Below are 16,177 nucleotides of genomic sequence, written 5' to 3'. Positions count from 1 at the left end.
AGATGTATGATTATGTATTGTTGTGTTCACCAGGTGGCAGAGCGGCTGTATGTGAAGGGAGGTCACATTAAAGACGCTATAGACATGTACACGTTGTGTGGCCGCTGGGAGGAGGCTCATAAGGTCAGTGCACCTCACAACAAGTCAGTGTCAAATGATGAATAGCCTTTTGATAATAGTATTATTACACTTGTGTCAAGTAACGCGTTATCGTCAAATAAGCCAAACGTGTTATAATTTACTACATGTATTAACACCACCTGCAAAGTAACGTAAAAGTAACAAGTTATAATATTACCTCAAACCCAAAGTGATATTGTAACATAACATATTGCTATCTATTGGCATTATAATGAATACCATTTTGGAAGTAACTCGCCCAACACTGCTGGGGTCGCCCTGCAGCTCACTGGAGTGTGTGTGTGTGTGTGTGTGTGTGTGTGTGTGTGTGTGTGTGTGTGTGTGTGTGTGTGTGTGTGTGTGTGTGTGTGTGTGTGTGTGTGTGTGTGTGTGTGTGTGTGTGTGCATGCACACAGCTGGCAGAGGAGTGCATGAGTGCCGACGAAGTGTGTGCCCTGTATCTGAGCCGAGCTCAGGACCTGGAGAGAGAGGGGAAGTACAAGGACGCTGAGAGGTAAGTTTGTTTGTGCGTTTAAATACAAAAGCTGCAACGTTAGCTGTTGAAATGGCTCATCTGTGCCAGTCCTTTTTTTTCTTTTTACTTCCCAAGCACAATAAAGACAAGTGATGCTCGGGTCCAACACTGCCCAACAGGGCTAGAGTCTACAGCCAACACTGTGATGAACCCTCAAGCCAACTAGAGAAGAGGCTTTACCATAGACACTGAGGGCTGCTGCTGTGTTTACCGCTTTGTTTGCGTAGCCTATCTTGTACATCAAGAGTAACCAGATTAGTGTTGACCAACCAATCAAAAAGACAATTCTATATAAAATAAACTCAATGTGAAACCGGCTCTTTCTCTAACCAGCCAGAGTAAGCTGGCATTTCAGAGTATCCAATGATAAAATCCCAGCCCTGCATTCAGACCTCCCTCCAAAGCCACTCCCCAACAGTAGGTGATTAACTTGCTGGCTTTAGCTATAGGTCTGCCTAGCCCTGTGGAAGACTGCTGCACAATGAAGGCAGCCTGGTAGGTAGGTAGGTAGGCCCATAAGACATCCAATCATTTTTTATCTGTGGTCACAGATATCAGAATTTTTATTTGGTCGGTGCATTTGATTTATTGATTGTTGGGATGTAAAAGTTACCAATTAAGCCAAAAAATGCTTCTAAAATAAAAAAAAATGCTAGGAGTCAGTCAGTCAACTGTGTGTGTGTGTGTGTGTGTGTGTTTGTGGGGACAGGCTGTTTGCAGCTGTGAAGCAGCCCGACCTGTCCATCACCATGTATAAGAAGAAGAGGCTGTTTGAGGACATGATCCGCCTTGTGGCGAAGCACCACCCCGACCTGCTGAAGGAGACACACCTCCACCTGGCCAAGGTATGAACACTGACCTCCTGAAGGAGACACACCTCCACCTGGCCAAGGTATGAACACTGACCTCCTGAAGGAGACACACCTCCACCTGGCCAAGGTATGAACACTGACCTGAAGGAGACACACCTCCACCTGGCCAAGGTATGGCAGAAGACCTTCTGGAACAGTCTACCAGCGGTAGCTCCGCTAGCATAGCTGCACTTTGTTGAGCTGTACCAGGTTTTGGAACTTTAGGAAAGTAGAAGAAAGCACTGTATCTCTAGCGTAATGTACCAGGATGATGTTGAGGCCTGGTGACTGTATCTCTAGCGTAATGTACCAGGATGATGTTGAGGCCTGGTGACTGTATCTCTAGCGTAATGTACCAGGATGATGTTGAGGCCTGGTGACTGTATCTCTAGCGTAATGTACCAGGATGATGTTGAGGCCTGGTGACTGTATCTCTAGCGTAATGTACCAGGATGATGTTGAGGCCTGGTGACTGTATCTCCTCTAGCGTAATGTACCAGGATGATGTTGAGGCCTGGTGACTGTGTCTCCTCTAGCGTAATGTACCAGGATGATGTTGAGGCCTGGTGACTGTGTCTCCTCTAGCGTAATGTACCAGGATGATGTTGAGGCCTGGTGACTGTGTCTCCTCTAGCGTAATGTACCAGGATGATGTTGAGGCCTGGTGACTGTGTCTCCTCTAGCGTAATGTACCAGGATGATGTTGAGGCCTGGTGACTGTATCTCCTCTAGCGTAATGTACCAGGATGATGTTGAGGCCTGGTGACTGTGTCTCCTCTAGCGTAATGTACCAGGATGATGTTGAGGCCTGGTGACTGTCTCTCCTCTAGCGTAATGTACCAGGATGATGTTGAGGCCTGGTGACTGTGTCTCCTCTAGCGTAATGTACCAGGATGATGTTGAGGCCTGGTGACTGTATCTCCTCTAGCGTAATGTACCAGGATGATGTTGAGGCCTGGTGACTGTATCTCCTCTAGCGTAATGTACCAGGATGATGTTGAGGCCTGGTGACTGTCTCTCCTCTAGCGTAATGTACCAGGATGATGTTGAGGCCTGGTGACTGTCTCTCCTCTAGCGTAATGTACCAGGATGATGTTGAGGCCTGGTGACTGTCTCTCCTCTAGCGTAATGTACCAGGATGATGTTGAGGCCTGGTGACTGTGTCTCCTCTAGCGTAATGTACCAGGATGATGTTGAGGCCTGGTGACTGTATCTCCTCTAGCGTAATGTACCAGGATGATGTTGAGGCCTGGTGACTGTGTCTCCTCTAGCGTAATGTACCAGGATGATGTTGAGGCCTGGTGACTGTATCTCTAGCGTAATGTACCAGGATGATGTTGAGGCCTGGTGACTGTCTCTCCTCTAGCGTAATGTACCAGGATGATGTTGAGGCCTGGTGACTGTCTCTCCTCTAGCGTAATGTACCAGGATGATGTTGAGGCCTGGTGACTGTATCTCCTCTAGCGTAATGTACCAGGATGATGTTGAGGCCTGGTGACTGTATCTCCTCTAGCGTAATGTACCAGGATGATGTTGAGGCCTGGTGACTGTATCTCCTCTAGCGTAATGTACCAGGATGATGTTGAGGCCTGGTGACTGTGTCTCCTCTAGCGTAATGTACCAGGATGATGTTGAGGCCTGGTGACTGTATCTCCTCTAGCGTAATGTACCAGGATGATGTTGAGGCCTGGTGACTGTATCTCCTCCAGCGTAATGTACCAGGATGATGTTGAGGCCTGGTGACTGTATCTCCTCTAGCGTAATGTACCAGGATGATGTTGAGGCCTGGTGACTGTATCTCCTCTAGCGTAATGTACCAGGATGATGTTGAGGCCTGGTGACTGTATCTCCTCTAGCGTAATGTACCAGGATGATGTTGAGGCCTGGTGACTGTATCTCCTCTAGCGTAATGTACCAGGATGATGTTGAGGCCTGGTGACTGTATCTCCTCTAGCGTAATGTACCAGGATGATGTTGAGGCCTGGTGACTGTGTCTCCTCTAGCGTAATGTACCAGGATGATGTTGAGGCCTGGTGACTGTATCTCCTCTAGCGTAATGTACCAGGATGATGTTGAGGCCTGGTGACTGTGTCTCCTCTAGCGTAATGTACCAGGATGATGTTGAGGCCTGGTGACTGTGTCTCCTCCAGGAGCTGGAGGGTGAGGCGAGGATGGTGGAAGCAGAGCACCACTACCTGGAGGCCGGGGAGTGGAAAGCTGCAGTGCACATGTACCGCGCCGGAGACATGTGGGAGGACGCATACAGGGTGTGTGTGTGTGTGTGTGTGTAGGAGGGGGGGGGGTCTGTACATCTGTGTATGTGTGTGTGTGGGTCTGTACTTCTGTGTGTGTGTGTGGCTCTGTACGTCTCCATTCAGAGTGTCTGTACTTCTATGTGTGTGCGTTTGTGTGTGGCTCTATACTTCATGTGTGTGTGTGTGCGTGTGGTTCTGTATTTCTCAGTGTGTGTGTGTGTGTGTGTGTGTGTGTGTGTGTGTGTGTGTGTGTGTTTGGCTCATAACTTGTTCCTGTGTGTGGTCAGGTGGCTAAGAGCCATGGGGGCCCCGGGGCCCTGAAGCAGGTGGCCTACCTGTGGGCCCGGAGCCTCGGGGGAGAGGCTGCGGTCAAGCTGCTCAACAAGTTCAGCCTGACCGACTACGCCATCGACTTTGCTTCAGACAACTGGTGTGTACCGGGATGAGCCCACATGCCGCTCGCTCATTGGATGAGTTGGTGTGCTGACAGCTTCCTGTACCGCTAGACTCCTCTGAGTCGCATTATAGACTTCTGCTGACCAGCCTACAGTCACGGGCAACCTGGTTTCCCAGAGGGATGTATCCACTACACACCTACCCAGTATCTTGTCAGGAAAACATGGGATGGTATAAGAATATATCAAGGTCACGCATAGGGTACACCCCAGTTTCACTCCGCTCCGCACCGTAATGTAGGTGTATGCTCATTGGTCAATGCCGTGGCCACGGGACGTCATTGGCTACACACTGGCCAGCAGGGTAACCGGGTAAACTCATTATATAACATAACGTAATTAGTAAGTAAATGTGAAGTTAATGACAGATTTCTGTCCATCCCCTCATTGCGCCATCTCCCATTAAGTGATTGTTTTTTGTCATGTTAATAATGTCCCTTGGACGGCTGCTCAGAAGAACACACGGTTGAAATTGATTACTTTCTCACAAATAACATAAGCTCATGTCGTATATGGTTCCCATCCTCAGCTCATTCGACTTTGCCTTTGAGTTAGCCCGTCTGGCCAGCAAACAGAAGGTCCCGGAGATCCACCTGAAGCACGCCATGTACCTGGAAGACGAGGTGGACCCCGCAGAGACTCTCACTGTTCATTCAATACAGATACTCTTTATCATGAGGATCTATGGCCTACCCATAGGTCTTATAGTAATAGAGATGAAATACATGTACATTTCAACCTCATTCGAAAAAGATGAAAAGAGATGTGTGTTTTTAACCTTTTAGGTTTTGTCAGCACTGAGGAAGACCCACATTTATTTAAGACTACTGAATATTTAGTCAAATCAAAGCCATTATCTCTTGTACACTGTCAAGTAGTAATCCCTCAGTCTGGTCTGACACGCCTTCCACTAAATGTCAAATGTTTCATGCTATTCTCGCGTGCTATCCATATTTCTATTTAAAGGGCAAGTTTCAAGAGGCGGAGTTGGAGTTCATCAAGGCCGGGAAGCCCAAGGAAGCGGTGCAGATGTAAGTAAAAACGTGACAGTCCACATTCAATTAGCTGTCAGCTACAAGCCTGGCACTAAGTTCAGGTGTCCTAGCATCACCACACATTAGCCACATGCTAAGTTCAGGTGTCCTAGCATCACCACACATTAGCCACATGCTAAGTTCAGGTGTCCTAGCATCACCACACATTAGCCACATGCTAAGTTCAGGTGTCCTAGCATCACCACACATTAGCCACATGCTAAGTTCAGGTGTCCTAGCATCACCACACATTAGCCACATGCTAAGTTCAGGTGTCATAGCATCACCACACATTAGCCACATGCTAAGTTCAGGTGTCCTAGCATCACCACACATTAGCCACATGCTAAGTTCAGGTGTTATAGCATCACCACACATTAGCCACATGCTAAGTTCAGGTGTTATAGCAGCACCACACATTAGCCACATGCTAAGTTCAGGTATAATTGCAGCACCACTAATTAGCAATATGCTAAGTGTTATTTGTCATTATGAACATCTGGTATTATTCATGAGGAACATCTGGTATTATTCATGATGAACATCTGGTATTATTCATGGTGAACATCTGGTATTATTCATGAGGAACATCTGGTATTATTCATGATGAACATCTGGTATTATTCATGGTGAACATCTGGTATTATTCATGAGGAACATCTGGTATTATTCATGGTGAACATCTGGTATTATTCATGGTGAACATCTGGTATTATTCATGGTGAACATCTGGTATTATTCATGATGAACATCTGGTATTATTCATGGTGAACATCTGGTATTATTCATGGTGAACATCTGGTATTATTCATGGTGAACATCTGGTATTATTCATGGTGAACATCTGGTATTATTCATGGTGAACATCTGGTATTATTCATGGTGAACATCTGGTATTATTCATGGTGAACATCTGTATTATTCATGAGGAACTCATGAATAATAAAAAAGTCTGATAGCAGACAGGCTCCAATCTTGGAGATGGGCGATCACCTTCCTCATACATCTGCATACATCTGCATACACATCCAATCATGTGGCTGGATGCGGGCTCTGTCGGAGCATAATTCGCCGGTGAAAAAATTGTCAAAAAAAGAAGATGAAATCAACACCTTGCAGACTGGCCACTGTAGAAATTCACTTATTAAAATACACTTCTTAAAGCTTCACTTACTACATTTGTTTTGTTCAGTAGAACGACTCCTTAATGAAACCGGAAGCAAGAGTTAGTCCACTCCACCCCTTTCAGCTTCTTCTTTCTGGCCCCAGGATCTGTAGTAGTAATAGTAGGACTGCTGGATCCCAGATTACCCTGTCACAGCATCACTTCAAATATTGAGGATGAGAAGGTTAAGACAAAAAATTAATAAATTGTAATTGTGTGTGTGTGTGTGTGTGTGTGTGTGTGTGTGTGTGTGTGTGTGTGTGTGTGTGTGTGTGTGTGTGTGTGTGTGTGTGTGTGTGTGTGTGTGTGTGTGTGTGTGTGTGTGTGTGTGTCCTTCAGGTATGTCCACAACCAGGACTGGGCGGCTGCGCAGCGCGTAGCTGAGGGTCACGACCCGGACAGCGTGGGCGAGGTCCTGGTGGGCCAGGCCAAGTCCTGCTTTGACCAGAAGGACTTTCAGAAGGCTGAGGCCTTCCTGCTCCGGGCCCAGAGGCCCCAGCTCGCTGTCCAGTACTACAAGGTACACACTCCCAGCTGTTCAGTACTACAAGGTACACACACCCAGCTGTTCAGTACTACAAGGTACACACTCCCAGCTGTTCAGTACTACAAGGTACACACTCCCAGCTGTTCAGTACTACAAGGTACACACTCCCAGCTGTTCAGTACTACAAGGTACACACTCCCAGCTGTTCAGTACTACAAGGTACACACTCCCAGCTGTTCAGTACTACAAGGTACACACACCCAGCTGTTCAGTACTACAAGGTACACACACCCAGCTGTTCAGTACTACAAGGTACACACTCCCAGCTGTTCAGTACTACAAGGTACACACTCCCAGCTGTTCAGTACTACAAGGTACACACACCCAGCTGTTCAGTACTACAAGGTACACACTCCCAGCTGTTCAGTACTACAAGGTACACACTCCCAGCTGTTCAGTACTACAAGGTACACACACCCAGCTGTTCAGTACTACAAGGTACACACACCCAGCTGTTCAGTACTACAAGGTACACACACCCAGCTGTTCAGTACTACAAGGTACACACACCCAGCTGTTCAGTACTACAATACAGTATGAAAATGTCACATGTCTGAACAGTGTTGTTGTTCTTGTTGTTGGTCTGCTGGTGCATAGACCTTGACAGAAGGATACGTGTGTACACAAACTTTGGTTTTGAACGCATACAGACTCTCTTTTGTGTAAATGTTTGATGTCGATGTGTCTCCAGTCTGTGGTGTGTGGATGTGTCTCCAGTCTGTGGTGTGTGGATGTGTCTCCAGTCTGTGGTGTGTGGATGTGTCTCCAGTCTGTGCTGTGTGGATGTGTCTCCAGTCTGTGCTGTGTGGATGTGTCTCCAGTCTGTGGTGTGTGGATGTGTCTCCAGTCTGTGCTGTGTGGATGTGTCTCCAGTCTGTGCTGTGTGGATGTGTCTCCAGTCTGTGGTGTGTGGATGTGTCTCCAGTCTGTGGTGTGTGGATGTGTCTCCAGTCTGTGGTGTGTGGATGTGTCTCCAGTCTGTGGTGTGTGGATGTGTCTCCAGTCTGTGGTGTGTGGATGTGTCTCCAGTCTGTGGTGTGTGGATGTGTCTCCAGTCTGTGGTGTGTGGATGTGTCTCCAGTCTGTGGTGTGTGGATGTGTCTCCAGTCTGTGGTGTGTGGATGTGTCTCCAGTCTGTGGTGTGTGTGGTCCCCAGGATGCGGGGATGTGGAGCGATGCCATGCGGCTCTGTAAGGAGTACCTGCCCAGTAAGCTGGCCCTCCTGCAGGAGGAGTACGATTCAGAGGCTGCCAAGCAGGGTCCGCGGTGAGACCCCAGGGGAGGGTTGGGCCACTATACACTACGCACTACACACTATGCACTACACACTACACCAGGGGTGTCAAAGTAAAATATACAGTGGGCCAAAATTGAAGTCTTGGACAAAGGGCACCAGGGTTACCGCTCCAAGACACGCGTTAACGCTGGAATGCGATATGCCGGCCAGTTCTGATAGACATTAGATATTATCTATCTATCGGATTAAATTACACTGCGGGCTGTACGTTTGTCACCCCTGCACTACACACTACACACTATACACTACGCACTACACACTACACACTACACACTATACACTATACACTATACACTACACGCTACACACTATACACTACACACTACGCACTACACACTATGCACTACACACTATGCACTACACACTATGCACTACATACTACACACTACACATTACACATCCAGGCTACAACCAAATAAGGAGCTGGCCTCCACCATATCCCAAAGGGAAGTAGATACCACAGGTGGTATCAAACAGCTGGTTACCTGGTGAGGCTTCATAGACAGGTGGTATCAAACAGCTGGTTACCTGGTGAGGCTTCATAGACAGGTGGTATCAAACAGCTGGTTACCTGGTGAGGCTTCATAGACAGGTGGTATCAAACAGCTGGTTACCTGGTGAGGCTTCATAGACAGGTGGTATCAAACAGCTGGTTACCTGGTGAGGCTTCATAGACAGGTGGTATCAAACAGCTGGTTACCTGGTGAGGCTTCATAGACAGGTGGTATCAAACAGCTGGTTACCTGTTGGGGTGCTGTCTGAGCATTAAGCCACACAGGCACGTGTTCATCTCCATCACAACATTTTCTCAGCTCTGTGTTGTAGTTCATAGGAACAGTGAATCTAGAAATGGATATCATTGGTTAATCCAATCCAAGAGCTCCCTCTAGAGAACAGGGATAAGGGTGGATTTATTCCAGGATCTTTAGACTGTAACTTTGTGTGTGTGTGTGTGTGTGTGTGTGTGTGTGTAGTGGTATTGAGGGGATGGTGGAGCAGGCTCAGAAGTGGGAGCAGTCTGGAGAGTTCACCCGTGCGGTGGAGTGTTACCTCAGGGTGAAGGACGGCTCCAACATGGCCCTGACGGAGAAGTGCTGGATGAAGGTAATCTAGAACCATGGCTTATACTCCTATATTATCTGTGGTTATTGTTTCTCTAGTGAGGTAGTTATTACTGTACCACATTTTGCCTATTTTTTTAAAATGCTGTCCTGTACTTTATACATGCGATGCGTGTTCCCTTCTTGAACTAATAAAGTATCATCCTATCTTATACACTAACATAAAATGGATAGTTAGGATTAGTTTGTTGTGTGTAGTTCACCCCACATTCCACTAGATCTTAATACCTTGTAGTTGCACATTGCACATAACATCACACTTTTTCCTAACATTGTGTCATGGTATTGGGATGTATTGTTGAGCTTAATTATACAGATCTTGTTTTTTAACATCATTAGTTTATCGTTAGTTTAGAACTAATATAGAGAAATATAGAGTTTCTAGGAGCTGGGTATCCAGGGGCCAGAGGTACCGTACAGGAGCTAGGGGCCAGAGGTACCGTACAGGAGCCAGGGGCCCAGAGGTACCGTACAGGAGCCAGGGGCCCAGAGGTACCGTACAGGAGCCAGGGGCCAGAGGTACCGTACAGGAGCCAGGGGCCCAGAGGTACCGTACAGGAGCTAGGGGCCAGAGGTACCGTACAGGAGCCAGGGGCCAGAGGTACCGTACAGGAGCCAGGGGCCAGAGGTACCGTACAGGAGCCAGGGGCCAGAGGTACCGTACAGGAGCTAGGGGCCCAGAGGTACCGTACAGGAGCCAGGGGCCCAGAGGTACCGTACAGGAGCCAGGGGCCAGAGGTACCGTACAGGAGCCAGGGGCCCAGAGGTACCGTACAGGAGCTAGGGGCCAGAGGTACCGTACAGGAGCCAGGGGCCAGAGGTACCGTACAGGAGCTAGGGGCCAGAGGTACCGTACAGGAGCCAGGGGCCAGAGGTACTGTACAGGAGCCAGGGGCCCAGAGGTACCGTACAGGAGCCAGGGGCCAGAGGTACCGTACAGGAGCCAGGGGCCCAGAGGTACCGTACAGGAGCCAGGGGCCCAGAGGTACCGTACAGGAGCCAGGGGCCCAGAGGTACCGTACAGGAGCCAGGGGCCAGAGGTACCGTACAGGAGCTAGGGGCCAGAGGTACCGTACAGGGCCCAGAGGTACCGTACAGGAGCTAGGGGCCAGAGGTACCGTACAGGAGCCAGGGGCCCAGAGGTACCGTACAGGAGCCAGGGGCCAGAGGTACCGTACAGGAGCCAGGGGCCAGAGGTACCGTACAGGAGCTAGGGGCCAGAGGTACTGTACAGGAGCCAGGGCCCAGAGGTACCGTACAGGAGCCAGGGGCCAGAGGTACCGTACAGGAGCTAGGGGCCAGAGGTACCGTACAGGAGCCAGGGGTACCGTAGCTGAGCCAGGGGTCTAGGGGTACTGAGCCAGGGGGTCAAGCTGTACTGTACAGGAGCCGCGGGGTCCAGAAGTATGGTACCCCAGCGGCGAGGTCTGGCGGTATGGCAGATGCGAGTGGTTTTTGGGTTGGGGCTTATAGTATTTCTTAAAGGAGAACTCAGGCGATTTTTAACCCCATTATTGTTGTTTTCCTGAGGGTCACCCCATGTTGAGAGAAGCTAAAAACCAGACGAAAATGTATTCAACCAAGCCAGAGATCTGCACTGGCTGCCGGCGCTGCGGAATAGCTATAACGCTAACCTATGGGGGCAAGTGCTTTATCCGCTTTTGGGGCTTCTAAACGCATTCAGAAAACCTGAGACATGTAACATGAGTGAGTTGGTTCCTTACGAGACACCACCGTGCTCGTTTAACTCAAATAGTGTGGTGAAACAGTATAAACTTTGCGTTATTGCATGTAAACACTCACCGCAGAGACACCCGTGGACATATCCAGGAAGTCCTTACTAGCCGATAGCAGAAAGGATGCGCGTGGATGCACAGCCAGTGGCTGGGAGCGCATCCGTTCTGCTATCGGCAAGTAAGGAGCACGATGAGCACGGGCACGGTGGTGTCTCGTAAGGAACCAACTCGTGTTACATGTCTTGTCATGGTTTTCTGAATGCGTTTAGAAGCCCCAAAAGCGGATAAAGCACTTGCCCCCATAAGTTAGCGTTATAGCTATTCTGTAGCGCCAGCAGCCAGTGCAGATCTCTGGCTTGGTTGAATACATTTTCGTCTGGTTTTTAGCTTCCCTCAACATGGGGTGACCCTCAGGAAAACAATAATGGGGATAAAAATTGACAGAGTTCTCCTTTAATGTGCTCTGCGACAAACCCACCCTAGATTAGACAGAAAACATTTTATAAACTTTATTAACATTGTTTTGTAGTGGGAATTGAAAGGTACAAAGTATTTCACTACAGTATAGTAAACTGTATAGTAAACTTGGGCTAACCCCTTTTTATTAATGCTAGATAAATAGGAAATACACGTTCTGTTTGTTTTATCACCAAGTTAATGTAAAGGTCTGGAAAACGCTAGACAATGGTGCACATGAACGGACTAGACTCAACCAATAGAAGCAATGACGTAGAAATGGCTTGGGAATTCCCTGATCGATCACATTTCAGGGTTTAATAGATGATAGCTTTTGAAGATTGTCATGAACACGCATTTTTCAGGTTCAACCCTTTCCGAGATTAAGTGAACTTGTTCCTTTATATTCAGGTCAGCTGTTGTGAGACCAAAAGTCTGGATCTAGGGCAGCACTCTCTTGAGGCAGAAACATATCCTCACCTGCCTGAATCAGAGTGCTGGTCTGAGCTTTAACATATCCTCACCTGCCTGAATCAGAGTGCTGATCTGAGCTTTAACATATCCTCACCTGCCTGAATCAGAGTGCTGGTCTGAGCTTTAACATATCCTCACCTGCCTGAATCAGAGTGCTGGTCTGAGCTTTAACATATCCTCACCTGCCTGAATCAGAGTGCTAGTCTGAGCTTTAACATATCCTCACCTGCTACTTGAGTACTGCTTTAAGTTGAACCATTACACAGTATGGTATACTACATCATGTCGATGAAACAATAAGACATGATGATGTCATGTACACATGTGTCTTCCCAGGCTGCTGAGCTGTCAATCAAATTCCTGAGCAGAGAGCGGGCCGCTGAGGTGGTCTGTGTCGTGGGACCCTGCCTGGCCCAGCTCAGGAAATACAGCGCTGTGAGCACACACACACACACACACACACACACACACACACACACACACACACACACACACACACACACACACACACACACACACACACACACACACACACACACACACACACACACACACACACACTCCACCACACTGACGGGCCTCACCCCTCGCTCTCCTCTCCTTATGTGTGGCTGCTACGTGGCGGAGGCAGGCGGCAGAGCTGTACCTCAACGTGGAGCTGGTGAAAGAGGCCATCGACGTCTTCATGGAGGGCGAGGAGTGGAACAAGGCCAAGAGGGTGGCCAAGGAGCTGGAACCAAGGTGAGCGGGAAGGGACAGTCGTGTAGAGAGTACTAGAAAGACATGCTTGAGTTTAAGTAGAGATATCTTAGTTACAAAAGTGTCGTGATCCGTAAGATCTTTCTTAACTTTTTCATGAAAAATTCAATGTATTCATGAACAAGATCAACAGAAGAAAAAGGCAGTAAACAAAGGTGACTATGGGTTGGATGGAGAAGGAATTTACCCAACTGTAAATAATCCAAGCTGCACATTTTTCTTGGTAACGTGGGCCATTTTGCGTACCATGTAGCAATGGGATGTTTATAAATTCTAAATGTATTGTTTGATACTTATCTAGCTGTCGATAATTTGCTGCAGGGAACTTTGTGAAACTGGAGCTTTCTCTGCAGTGAAAGATCATATCCAACCAGCTACCCAGCAGTACCAAACGCCCACAAATAAAGTGTAAAATCAGTGGAAGCATCAACAGAGCAGCTAACATTACCAGGAGTGACTAGCGAACACAAAGGAAACCACAAAATACTTTTATGTTTGATTCCTCTGAGACTTTAGTAGGGCTTCCTTTCCGGCTAAATCCTTGACGATGACTGTTGAGATCGCTGGTTATTGAGCTCCACAAAGAAGCTAAGCCATAATCAACCTTTTTGTCTTCGTTAGTCGGTTAGTAAGTTAGTTAGTTCGCTTTTTTCCAGGTGCATATTTCCAGCATATTCATTGTCCAGGGTGTTAAATCTTGCATACCACTGATGTGTAGTCCATTTCCCCCACACATTAGTTTCTAAGTTACATTGCCTGTATCTACTATCTAGCTATAATATGATGCTTTGCAGGTATGAGGCTTATGTAGACCAGAAGTACAAGGAGCACTTGAAGAACCATGGCAAGGTGGACTCTGTGGGTACCATTTCTATTTCTTCTTATACATCATTGATGGACTCCTTTCCATATCCCATTTCAATGTTTAGAATTAACATTATTATTATCATTATTTTTTTATTCCATAAATACCAAACATTGTCCTAGACCTAGTCTATGTCCTGGTACCAGTGTCCTAGACCTAGTCTATGTCCTGGTACCAGTGTCCTAGACCTAGTCTATGTCCTGGTACCAGTGTCCTAGACCTAGTCTATGTCCTGGTACCAGTGTCCTAGACCTAGTCTATGTCCTGGTACCAGTGTCCTAGACCTAGTCTATGTCCTGGTACCAGTGTCCTAGACCTAGTCTATGTCCTGGTACCAGTGTCCTAGACCTAGTCTATGTCCTGGTACCAGTGTCCTAGACCTAGTCCTTTATGTATAGATGGATAAAAGCTTAAGAAAGCTTATCAGGTGTAACCAATAAACATTGAATTATTTCACATATTATTGTGTGTGTGTGTGTGTGTGTGTGTAGCTGGTCGGCGTGGACGTGATGGCAGCGCTGGACATGTATGTGGAGCGGGGCCAGTGGGAGAAGTGTGTTGAAACAGCCTCCAAACAGGTGAGCTCACAGCGTCTGACAACACTTCTCTCAGGACACACGATGGAGTGTACCGCCCCGAGGGCTCATGACGACATCTCTCTGCATCGCCGTCTCCCAACCCTTTCCAATTCATGCTTTCCAAATGTTTGTGTAAACACAGAGAATGTTTCACAATATTGTTTTGCCTTAAAGAATAGTTAATATTGTCTGGAGCACACAATTTGCATATCAGACTGCTTATACACTCTTGTGTGTGTGTGTGTGTGTGTGTGTGTGTGTGTGTGTGTGTGTGTGCTTGCCGGTGTTTGTGTGTAGAACTTTAAGATCCTCCATAAATATGTCGCCCTGTATGCCACTCACCTGATCAAAGAGGGCGACGGCCAGAGTGCACTGACCCTGTACGTCACACACGGAGCACCGCCCAACCCCCAGGTAGGTACTACAGTACTACCCCCCAACCCCCAGGTACTGCAGTACTACCCCCCAACCCCCAGGTAGGTACTGCAGTACTACCCCCAACCCCCAGGTAGGTACTGCAGTACTACCCCCAACCCCCAGGTAGGTACTGCAGTACTACCCCCAACCCCCAGGTACTACAGTACTACCCCCAACCCCCAGGTAGGTACTGCAGTACTACCCCCAACCCCCAGGTACTGCAGTACTACCCCCAACCCCCAGGTAGGTACTGCAGTACTACCCCCAACCCCCAGGTAGGTACTGCAGTACTACCCCCAACCCCCAGGTACTACAGTACTACCCCCAACCCCCAGGTACTGCAGTACTACCCCCAACCCCCAGGTAGGTACTGCAGTACTACCCCCAACCCCCAGGTAGGTACTGCAGTACTACCCCCAACCCCCAGGTAGGTACTGCAGTACTACCCCCAACCCCCAGGTAGGTACTGCAGTACTACCCCCAACCCCCAGGTAGGTACTACAGTACTACCCCCAACCCCCAGGTACTGCAGTACTACCCCCAACCCCCAGGTAGGTACTACAGTACTACCCCCAACCCCCAGGTAGGCACTACAGTACTACCCCCAACCCCCAGGTAGGTACTGCAGTACTACCCCCAACCCCCAGGTAGGTACTGCAGTACTACCCCCAACCCCCAGGTACTGCAGTACTACCCCCAACCCCCAGGTAGGTACTGCAGTACTACCCCCCCAACCAAGAGTGCTTGAGTGTTAACAGGTACCCCGCCCTTGTGATGTGTTTTGATATAATGTCGTTTGTGTTGAATTAGAGACAAGATGGTGGGACAGTAACAGACACATAATGGGTGAGCACATAATGATGAGACACAGTGCAACACAGAGTAGTGGAGACAAGGACAGAGTGAACCGTGGAGCAGGGTGGCGTTGGTGGATGGTATCCTGCAGGAGCACACAGCAACAGGCACTGCCTCCCGGGTCTGTCCAGGACATGAGCACCCTGATCTGGAGTTCCTCAGAATCCTCTAGCGCCTTTAGAGTTAGTTCATTTTGGGCTACTGTAGAAACATGGCGGGTGGAAGAAGACTCCCTGTGTAGATAGAAAGGCTCTTTCCAAGGTTTAAGGTTCAGGGGTTATACAATAATCAAACATAGGTTATATTATGTTCGGCTGGATGCCACTCAATTCTTCAAAGCGCACCTTAAATGTGACGGTGTATTGTTAACTGTGTCTCCCTCCCTTTTGTAGAACTTCAACATCTACAAGCGGCTGTTCCTGGACCTGCTGAACCTGAGCGGGGGGGCGGAGGGGTACCGCATGTGGGCAGACCTCCGCAACCTTCTGCTGCTTCTGGTGAGGAGACCAAAGCACTGGTCCCACTGGTCCCACTGGTCCCACGAGCTGTACACAAACACTACAACAGAAAAGGACCTGGTCCGGCTTAGCCATCACTCTTTACATTTCATTTATAGAAATTACATTTTAGGCAAAGATTACATTTTTACAACTTTAA

At 48.2% G+C, this 16,177-nt stretch overlaps 1 protein-coding gene across 2 annotated transcripts in view; it reads left to right on the top strand.

Moving 5' to 3' along the window:
• ift172 (intraflagellar transport 172) overlaps positions 1-16,177 on the top strand; it is a 43,553-nt gene that overhangs the window by 20,299 nt on the left and 7,077 nt on the right. For both annotated transcript variants that reach the window (XM_084483582.1, XM_084483583.1), the window contains exons 26-41: positions 34-123; positions 537-634; positions 1,365-1,500; positions 3,657-3,773; positions 4,049-4,191; positions 4,746-4,839; positions 5,183-5,247; positions 6,755-6,935; positions 8,119-8,228; positions 9,234-9,363; positions 12,383-12,481; positions 12,678-12,787; positions 13,600-13,663; positions 14,162-14,248; positions 14,546-14,662; positions 15,913-16,017. In XM_084483582.1, coding sequence (XP_084339708.1) covers positions 34-123; positions 537-634; positions 1,365-1,500; positions 3,657-3,773; positions 4,049-4,191; positions 4,746-4,839; positions 5,183-5,247; positions 6,755-6,935; positions 8,119-8,228; positions 9,234-9,363; positions 12,383-12,481; positions 12,678-12,787; positions 13,600-13,663; positions 14,162-14,248; positions 14,546-14,662; positions 15,913-16,017 — 1,746 coding nt within the window. The remainder of the gene's footprint in view (positions 1-33; positions 124-536; positions 635-1,364; positions 1,501-3,656; positions 3,774-4,048; positions 4,192-4,745; positions 4,840-5,182; positions 5,248-6,754; positions 6,936-8,118; positions 8,229-9,233; positions 9,364-12,382; positions 12,482-12,677; positions 12,788-13,599; positions 13,664-14,161; positions 14,249-14,545; positions 14,663-15,912; positions 16,018-16,177) is intronic.

Source organism: Micromesistius poutassou (genome assembly GCF_964030765.1).
Source record: "Micromesistius poutassou genome assembly, chromosome: 19".
Taxonomy (NCBI): Eukaryota; Metazoa; Chordata; class Actinopteri; order Gadiformes; family Gadidae; genus Micromesistius; species Micromesistius poutassou.
This window is presented reverse-complemented; position numbering and strand designations above follow the sequence as displayed.